This window comes from Caenorhabditis briggsae (genome assembly GCF_000004555.2).
Source record: "Caenorhabditis briggsae complete genome, chrIII, whole genome shotgun sequence".
Lineage (NCBI taxonomy): Eukaryota > Metazoa > Nematoda > Chromadorea > Rhabditida > Rhabditidae > Caenorhabditis > Caenorhabditis briggsae.
The window spans coordinates 8,933,394-8,943,885 of NC_013490.2; the positions used below are offsets into that span (position 1 = coordinate 8,933,394).

At 36.4% G+C, this 10,492-nt stretch overlaps 2 protein-coding genes across 2 annotated transcripts; both read left to right on the forward strand.

Moving 5' to 3' along the window:
- Positions 1-431: 431 nt before the first annotated feature.
- Positions 432-3,226, forward strand: Cbr-srt-55 (the record flags this gene model as incomplete). Its single annotated transcript, XM_045244180.1, has 6 exons — positions 432-571; positions 1,031-1,338; positions 1,384-1,472; positions 1,517-1,795; positions 2,895-3,024; positions 3,072-3,226. 6 exons carry the CDS (start codon positions 432-434, stop codon positions 3,224-3,226), a joined length of 1,101 nt encoding a protein of 366 aa, XP_045094139.1.
- A 1,782-nt stretch (positions 3,227-5,008) lies between these two features.
- On the forward strand, positions 5,009-9,896 carry CBG09884 (the record flags this gene model as incomplete). The annotated part of the gene is made up of 5 exons (XM_002641536.2): positions 5,009-5,157; positions 8,906-9,204; positions 9,252-9,334; positions 9,396-9,674; positions 9,726-9,896. The coding sequence occupies 5 exons, from the start codon at positions 5,009-5,011 to the stop codon at positions 9,894-9,896; spliced, it is 981 nt and encodes a 326-aa protein (XP_002641582.2).
- Positions 9,897-10,492: the final 596 nt, after the last annotated feature.

Below are 10,492 nucleotides of genomic sequence, written 5' to 3' on the forward strand. Positions count from 1 at the left end.
TAGTGTATGTATTTCACATCTTCATTACTTCACTACTCTTCTTGTTCTTCTCAAGTTTATTATGCTAGTACAAAAAAATTGGCCGAAGGTCCCACAACAACAACTAATGTAACCTGAAAATACTCGTATTTTCCTGAATTACTTTGGATTTGTTCCTGTTTTTCGTCCAGATTTCCGTTATTTTTCTCCAAAAAAGTCGGAAAAACTAATTCCTTGTTAGTGAAAAATTGACTGAAAACGTACGGAAAGCGAGAAAATAAATCCGAAAAAGTATATTTTTAAGTTACGGTAGTTGTCGTTGCCGGACCTTCTGCCACGGTCACTGCCGTTTCTTCTCCGTAGTTTCGATTTTTGTACCAGAAGATTGAATTGTTGGTTCGTTTCAAGTTCAGATATAAAACTGATAGATTTCAGAAAAGGCAAGTGTCAAAATGAAATTCTGGATTCTAATTTTGTGTTTTCTGTTCATCCCACCTGTCTCTACAACTTGCTACAACTTAGGATCCCTTCAATGTTGGCCGGAAGAAATTCAAGAGATGATCTTAATGATTTCCGGGGAAGACACGTACAGGTTTGAGAATCTCTCCAAAGATATTCGGAATGGCATTTGAGGAATTTCTCGGAATTTATAAGATTCCGAGATTTAAATTTTCGGATTTTCTGAATTGTGGAATATTCTAATTTTGAAAAGCTCGGGGTTTAATTTTGAAAATTCCTATTAAAAAAATTTTGGAATTTCAGAAATTCGGAATCTCACCTTCTCCTCACAAAAGCGAGAGAAAAAAGTACAACTAGATATCGAAAACGCAAAAAAAAAAACAGTAAAAGTAATTCCGCTCAAGATCTGAAAAGGAAACATTTCTGTGCATTTTCAATTTTGTAGTCAAAAAAGCTCTGATTTCGAAAAAAAGCTTTGGAAGTATTCCGGTCGGAATTTCATCCCAAAAATGTTCCGAAAAAAGTTCGATCGAAATTTTTGTTCCGAAGATCCCTGAACTACCCGGAAGCTTTCCTCATTCTGAACATTTAGATACAACTGTTCCGGAAAAACCGACGAAGAATGGTATAAAACAGGAGTGAAACGAGTGGGTTGGGGGATCTACTACGTCACTGCTGGGATCTTTTTTCAACTCATCGGATGGCCTGTCCTTTACATTTTCCTAACAAAATTCAGTATGACACATGCACTAAAAGTGTATCGGGTCATGGTTTTCATTGGATTGATTGAGATTACTGAAGTGTGGGGAAACTCCATCTGGCCTGGAATTGTTGCTATATTTGGAGAAGTGTATTGCACTAGTCCACGAATTACGACAATTGCTGGGAAAATTACAATGGGTGAGTTCTGTGGTGTATGAATCTAATCATTTTTTAACCTTTCAGTTCAATGGGTGCTAGGCTCCTCGTCTGCAGTTTTTCTTGGCCTACACCGAATAACTGACTTGTCGCAGAAAGGAGAATGGCTTGTAAATGTGAGTCACTGGTGAGAAAATTTGTAAAGTAGATGACATTTCAGACTAATCTGAAAACCAGTTTTTGGTTAGCCCTTCTCAGCGTCTACTCAATCTACGGCTCCATTTTTTATGATACCATTTTGTTCAACTCCCAGTACATGGCCCCAATTTTCAATCCGATGACTGGACAGGAAGGAATTGTTTATTCCAATAATTTTCTTTATTTTCATAACATCATCGTATCGGTCCTTCTTATCAGTGTCTACACCTTGCTCTGCTACCTCTGGATGTCTCGTGATATGCACGCTTCCTCACATCACGTATCTAAGTTTCAGAGAAGTGTAAGAGCTATTTCAGTTATAAATCAACCAAGCGATTTCTGCCGCCTGTCGGCGGCTACAATCTCCTGGCTACACTTAAAACGTTCACATCTCAAAACTTGAGGAAATATAAGTAGTTTCAATTGATTTTTTCACATTTTCCAATGCGCGCCTCCGGGCTAAGATTCCTCCGCTTACAATACCCTTAACTTCAAAAAGAGATTTCAATACCTTTTCTAAGAGATTTTTTTCCGGGTCTAAAATCGGAAAATTCTAAACTTAGACAGTCAGAGTTTCGGAAATCCTCAATTAGGAAACTCGGAATTGCGGTAATTTGGGAGTTTATCCTTTCGGAAATCAAGATATTCAGAATTTTGGGAATCAGTCGCCCCTGGGGCTCAATCTTCTGGCTTCCGTATACTGTATCTTACAATTCAATTTCTAAATTTCCGAGTTTCCGAAGTCACAAAATTCCTGAATATTTGATTTTCCAATTTTTAAAGTTTCGAAACTACTGATGACTGAATTTTAGAACTTTTAGAAGAATTTTAAAAGTTTTGGGAACTTTGGAACTTCAGAAATTTAGATTCAATAATTCGAAAATAATAAATTTCGGAAACTTCGAAACTCCTTTTTTTTGGAAACCCAAAAAATTGAAAAATCAGAAATTCTGAAAATTTTGAAAATTCGAGTGATCCAGAAAGCGAGGTCTCTCTTTTTTTCATTGTCTTGTTTCCCCTGTTCCAGAATTTTTTTCTCTTTTTCAAATCTTCAAAACCCAGGCTAAAATAAAGTCCACACAAAGTCACCCTTTTCTCAGAAATAGCGTGGATAAGAAAAAAATTTAGGCGGTTAGACGGGAATGACGTAAATATTGCTTCAGAAATTTTTAAAAGATTTGCTTCTTAGAAATAAAAGAACGTCTCCAGAAGACGTCAGAAACGAAATTTCGAAAAATCAAAAGTAGTCGGGCATCATCTCACTGCTATTTTGGGCCATCTGTGAAAGTTTGGAAAATTTTGGTCCAATGAGTACTTCGCTAGAGCAGGTGACCCGGGAACACCGGACACACACACAGAATTTGGTGATTGTTAATAGTAAAGATAACTGATGGCTTCAGATTCTCTACCAATCCATCTGCATATCCTTGACATATGCGGTCCCCGCCTGTTCGTTCGCCTCAATGTTTCTGTTCACCACTCCAGCATGGTTTTTCCACGCCTCGGACATCACCTATCAGCTCAGTGGAGGTTCTCATAAATGTTGTGTTTTTTTTTCAAAAAATGTTTTAATTTAGGCCTACCATTTATAATGTACATCTCGCTCAACCAAAAAGTCCAAGACGAATTTTTGGATTTAGTCGGAATCTGCCCAGGCAAACGTCACAAAGCCGTGGCTCCAACTGGAAACTCTGCAATGAACTCTTATATCAGTGGAACAGCAAAAATTTAAGATCTTCTCTGCTAGTTTCGCTGTCTGTATATCTGTTTTTAATAAAGGGACTTATGTGTTGTTGTGAATTTTCTGTGAACCCAGATACCAAAAAATCTTTAATCTGCTAAAAAAGTCAACACCACAATTACTCCAAAACCCATTCTTCGCAGTTCTTCTGGTGATAGTCATCATAAATTTGTTATTTTCTTATTCTTATTCAGTATAGTACCACCGTCCGTAGTATGATTGCCTTCTTCGAATCTCTATTGAATCAAATGATCATGCTGCAAAACATCCTATTTTTAACTTGTTATTCATCTCAACTAATTTTCGTTTTTTGGCTCTCTGCCAATCCCTGAACACCTCATTAAGAATATTTTTCACTTTTTTCAAAAGTATTAACTAGAATTCAATTCTCAATTGGGAAAACGTTTCTCTAGGTTTCTTTTTTGGCTCTGTTTTTCCACATTTCATATTCACCATTAAACCCGTTTCATCTGTTTCGTAATTCTATTTTCATGAGCTTTCTCTGAATGCGATAAGATTCGCAAAATCTGACAGTGAGATAGCGTAAGACTTGTATTAGAAGGGCCCTTTGAAAGTGATGAGGAAAAATGGAAAGGGTCCCTCAAAATTGTGTCATTCAAATTTTTGCATTCTTCACGATTTCATAGAAAATTTGAATATCCGAAACTTTAATGAGATTCGTTAAAAAGGGGCTCAGTGATTAAAGGGTCCCTGTAATAGAAGGGCCCCTCGGAGGAATCTTGGAATCATAGAAGAACCGATCCTGCTCTTCTGATACAAGATTTGTGTTACTTGTTTTAAATGTTATCTGTTAACTTAAATGGTTATAACCCAAAGTTTAGTAATGAATGCTGCCTTTTTGATTGACCTTCTATTTTTATTTTGCAGGTTACTATAGTCTAAAAACCCAAAATGAAATGTGTGGGCTTTATCAGTTATAAGCTAAATAATAGAGATTTACGGTATATGCGCACGATAAAGGATCTGAATTCATTAAATTTTCTTGATTTCTTACATTTTAATAAAATCACTGTAAGTCTATTTAAGGACATTCGGGTAGTCTAATCAAAAAAGTTAGCCTAAATATGGCACATCTCATCAAGAAATAAGGGAACAGCTGATTTTTATAATCATGGTTGGGCTACTTTCACTAGACGATCTTCGTCCGGTAGAATTATTTTCTTGCTTTTCGTAACGTTGTGGCTAGTTTTGACTTAGCTGGGGAGAGTCTGGCAAGGATTGAGCAGACGCTTTGTACAGATATCAACCAGAATCTGGCATGTTGCCCGACTGCTGGGAAGCTTTGATCCACTGGATGAATCATGTCGATCAACACGAGGGTACCAAAATACACTCGGTAGCCAGAAAAGCTATAAAATCCAAAACTGTTCCACTAGTTACCTCCTTTGTTTGTTCCAACGACGAAATTTATTTTCTGTGAACTGTTTTTTTGCATTTAGCTTGTTCCATCATGTTGTTTGAACTTGTTAATTTTCAGTTTGATATATTTTTTATGCTACTCGTTATCCACAAAAACAAGATCAAATCGGAGTTCACAACACAACAAAACACCTCGTGATATCCATAATTAGTTTCACCAAGGGAGTTCAAGATCATCAGAAGAAAACTTAAAGTGACAGTTAGAAATCATGGGCTCTCATATAATTTTGCTAAGAAAACAGTTTTCCGAGTAAATGCGTTTCTTAAATTTTCTCAATTCTTACCGTATCTTTAACAAATTTTTGAATCGTCATACTTTATTTTCAGGGTTAAATGAAAACTCTTATACTTTGGCTGCTGGTAACGCAGCCATTCATGACAGCGTTAGCAAACTCTGAATGTCATTCAGTTTATTCTCGCGAATGTTGGCCGAGAAAAATTCAGGAAATGGTTGGAATGATGGCCGGAGAAGATATCGAAAGGTGGGAAACTGTTTGCATGTTATAGTCGGCCCATACTCCCGGGGTACATCAAAATGGGGTACATCGGGGGTACATCGTGCTCATGGGGTACAAAGTCTCAGGGGGTACATAGTCTCATGGGGTACATTTTAGGTATAATCTCATGGGGTACATTTTTCGCTTTCTCATGGGGTACATCTCTGAAATACTCAGGGGGTACATCGCATTGTCTCAGAGGGTACATCGCATTGAATCTCATGTGGTAAACATCAAGTCGGATTCTACAGTTTCAGCGCTCATAGCTGCCTGATTTTTCCAACATTCGTTACATATTATGAGTGGTTTTTTTTGTTTTCCATGTAGTTATTCAAGAATGTAATTTCGCTTTTGATGTGGTTTGGAACAGAGATAACTGTCCAACATTATTTCTTCTCATTCATAATTCAGAAACATTTGGCTGATTGAAGAAAAATTGCCTATTGCAAGATATTCGGAGATTTCGGCAAATTCTCTTATACAACCATCTCTTATACTACTTTTCTCTTATACTACCGAGTCTCTTTTACTACCACTGTCTCTTATACTACTTTTTTCCAATGTGTCTCTTATACTACCGAGTCTCTTTTACTACCACTGTCTCTTATACTACTTTTTTCCAATGTGTCTCTTATACTACCGAGTCTCTTTTACTACCACTGTCTCTTATACTACTTTTTTCCAATGTGTCTCTTATACTACCGAGTCTCTTTTACTACCACTGTCTCTTATACTACTTTTTTTCAATGTGTCTCTCATACTACCAAGTCTCTTTTACTACCACTGTCTCTTATACTACTTCTTACCACAGAGTCTCTTATACTACCGAGTCTCTTTTACTACCACTGTCTCTTATACTACTTTTTTTCGATGTGTCTCTCATACTACCAAGTCTCTTTTACTACCACTGTCTCTTATACTACTTCTTACCACAGAGTCTCCCATACTACCAAAAGAAACAAGGCTTTCGGCCTAATCCTATAGTTGGCAAAAAATTTGGGGGGTACAAGGGGGTACAACTGATTTAGGGGTACAAAATTGGTGATTCGGGGGTACAAAATTAGTAGGTTCAAAAATTTGGGGGTGAAAACTACCAATGATTCTGGAGTACAACCCATTTCAAACAGGGGTACAACGCTTGTGATTCGGGGGTACAATTTTTTGAAGGAGTTTCTGAATTCCTGCATTCCAGAGCTTGAAAATCTCAGAATTCTTAGAATTTCAGAACTTTGGAATTTCAGTATTTCGGAATCTGAGAATTTCGGAACTTCAGAAACTGAAAATCTGAGAACTTCAAAATTTCAGAATTTCAGGGCCTCAAAACCTCAGAATTTCAGAACTTCAGATCTCAATATTTCTGAATTTTCAAAAACTACGGCAGAAAATTTTCACTTCTCATTGTCTTTTGATTGTTCTTTTTGATTTTGTGTCATATATTTCACTCTTTATGAAAAAAAAATTGTGGAAATTGTTGGGCATTTGCTGAAAGGCATTAGTTGCTTTGAATTTTTGAGTCTCGAAATTTCTAGAACGTACACAATAGAGAACTGTAAAATAATCTTCACAAATTTCACAAACTCAGGATTTTAATGTTTAATTTAGGTTTTAAACCCCAGTCCATACTTCCCTCACTACCAATTTTTCTTAATTGTTTTTTCTCAATTCTATTTCATTTCCTTTTGCTTTCAATATTCCTTCGTTTTTGCCCAATTTTCCGTTTTTTCCCATTTTTTCAATTTTTCTCAATTTTTCCCAATTTTTCAATTTTCCTCAAGTTTCGTGGTAAGTTGAAATGTTCTCATTTTTTCATAATTTTCTAAATTATTGAATGAAGGAAACAATCACAATTCAGTGATTTTCCCACAAAAATTCAAAAATCCCAAAAATTGGCACAAAATGAGCTATTTTCTTTCGAAAATTGTTCGAACTGGGCAATAAAACACTACAAAAATTATTAAATTATTTTTTTTCGATTAATTACCACGAAAATTTGAGCAAAAACTATGAAAAACGAAGGAAAACGGAGAAAAATCCCAAAATAAAATTTCCCAGTGATGACGTCATCAGTCCATGGCCGTGGCCGAGCTGCGGGGTTTTCTCTTCCATGGGAAATTTCGCAAAATTCACAGCTTTTCGCAAATCCCATTTTTCTCTATTTTCCTTCATTTTTCATAGTTTTTGCTCAAATTTTCGTGGTAATTAAAAAAAAATCGAAAAAAATGAATTTAATAGTTTTTGTGGTGTTTTATTGCCCAGTTCGAACAATTTTCGAAAGAAAATAGCTCATTTTGGGCCAATTTTTGGAATTTTTGAATTTTTGTGGGAAAATCACTGAATTGTGATTGTTTCCTTCATTCAATAATTTAGAAAATTATGAAAAAATGAGAACATTTCAATTACCACGAAACTTGAGGAAAATTGAAAAATTGGGAAAACTTGAGAAAAATTGAAAATTTGGGAAAAATTGAGAAAAATTGGGAAGGAAGCTCTGGAATGCAGGAATTCAGAAACTCCTTCAAAAAATTGTACCCCCGAATCACAAGCGTTGTACCCCTGTTTGAAATGGGTTGTACTCCAGAATCATTGGTAGTTTTCACCCCCAAATTTTTGAACCTACTAATTTTGTACCCCCGAATCACCAATTTTGTACCCCTAAATCAGTTGTACCCCCTTGTACCCCCCAAATTTTTTGCCAACTATAGGATTAGGCCGAAAGCCTTGTTTCTTTTGGTAGTATGGGAGACTCTGTGGTAAGAAGTAGTATAAGAGACAGTGGTAGTAAAAGAGACTTGGTAGTATGAGAGACACATCGAAAAAAAGTAGTATAAGAGACAGTGGTAGTAAAAGAGACTCGGTAGTATAAGAGACTCTGTGGTAAGAAGTAGTATAAGAGACAGTGGTAGTAAAAGAGACTTGGTAGTATGAGAGACACATTGAAAAAAAGTAGTATAAGAGACAGTGGTAGTAAAAGAGACTCGGTAGTATAAGAGACACATTGGAAAAAAGTAGTATAAGAGACAGTGATAGTAAAAGAGACTCGGTAGTATAAGAGACACATTGGAAAAAAGTAGTATAAGAGACAGTGGTAGTAAAAGAGACTCGGTAGTATAAGAGACACATTGGAAAAAAGTAGTATAAGAGACAGTGGTAGTAAAAGAGACTCGGTAGTATAAGAGAAAAGTAGTATAAGAGATGGTTGTATAAGAGAATTTGCCGAAATCTCCGAATATCTTGCAATAGGCAATTTTTCTTCAATCAGCCAAATGTTTCTGAATTATGAATGAGAAGAAATAATGTTGGACAGTTATCTCTGTTCCAAACCACATCAAAAGCGAAATTACATTCTTGAATAACTACATGGAAAACAAAAAAAACCACTCATAATATGTAACGAATGTTGGAAAAATCAGGCAGCTATGAGCGCTGAAACTGTAGAATCCGACTTGATGTTTACCACATGAGATTCAATGCGATGTACCCTCTGAGACAATGCGATGTACCCCCTGAGTATTTCAGAGATGTACCCCATGAGAAAGCGAAAAATGTACCCCATGAGATTATACCTAAAATGTACCCCATGAGACTATGTACCCCCTGAGACTTTGTACCCCATGAGCACGATGTACCCCCGATGTACCCCATTCTGATGTACCCCGGGAGTATGGGCCACTAAAAATGGGTGATGCAACAAGCAATCCATTCGTATGTAAGCTTTTGAAAGAATCATTGTCAGATACAACTGTTCTGGAAAAACCGAAATGCAATGGATGGAAACCGGAAAAACAAGCATTGTATGGGGAGTATACTATATAGCGACTGGACTGTTTTTCCAAATTATTGGATGGCCAATTCTAATGATACTCATTTTCAAAATGGACGGACTGACAGTTCACAGAATTCTTGCTTTTATTGGATTTGTCGGAATCACAGAAATATGGGGAAATTCCATCTGGCCTGGGATTTCTGTAATAATGGGTACAGTTTATTGTTCGCATCCCTTTGTTACAACTTTCTTCGGAAAGCTCACAATGGGTTAGTTCAATATAGTTTTAGGAAACACGTTGATTCGAATGTTTCAGTGCAATGGGTTCTTGGGTCTACTACTGCTATCTTTCTCGGAATACATCGTCTTTCCAACTTGTTCACTAAAAATAGGACCGAAGTGAGTTTCAGACATTTACATGATAAAATTATGGGGCACGCTATCATTATCAAAATTTCAGAACAATTGGAAGACGATTGGATGGTTTTCACTTTTCGTAGTCTACTCTCTCTATGGATCCTTGTTTTACGACACTGTATTATTCAATTCTCGTTATATGGCACCTCTTCTGAATCCTCAGATCGACCCACAATCCACGGACTACACCAACTACTTTCTTCGCTTCCATAACATAACCGTTTCGATTGCCTTGGTTCTTATCTATGGTATTATTGCTGCTATTTGGAGTAGACGCGAGATAGTGGTCTCATCAAGCTATGTATCGCGTACTCAGGCAAGCGTAAGTTTTTCTTTCAGAAATGTTCTCCCAAACAACTTGTTTTTTTTTCAGATTCTGATACAATCACTCATAATCTCAGCCACCTACGCTGTACCAGCAATCTTCTTCGATCTCATGTATTACATAAAAGACTGTCCTGCGTCGTTTACTATGGCTGCCGACTTGTCATACCAATTGAGTGGAGGTGAAATTTTGAAGCCATACGGAACTATGGTTCTCTAACTTCTGGATTTTCAGGGCTCCCATTCATCACTTACATCTGTCTCAACCAGAAGATTCGAAAGTTTTTTTTTGCTTTTTTCCTCCGTAAAAATCCAAACCAAATCACTGTTTCAGTGGTCACATCAACAGTTCTAATTTCCAATTAATCGGTTGAAATCCTCTCTTATTTATGTTAATCCCATCATGTCTTTACATCAGCTCCAAAAAAACCATCAAGTATTAATATTGTACCGAATCCTATCAGTATTGAATTTTAACTCAGTTTTTTTCTCTTATGAAGATCCAGATGAAATAATTTCAAATTAAATTATTGGAATAGAGCTTCCTAGCTTTGAAAGAAGTCAGACCAGTAAAACTAGTGGCTCATAATTACCCGGACTGAAGTTTGTACTAGCATAACATTTCAGTTAAAGGCTGTACTGGGATCAAATTTAGAGAGTGAAAATTGAAATAATGGATCAGTAAATTGGCAATGTTTCAAGTTATTTTATCCATTGTGGGCTGATTTATCGCATGTCAAAGTTGATTTATCTCATGAAAATCACCTTTCTTCTTTGCACAACCATAACAATACCTAGACTTGAGGAATCGCTTTG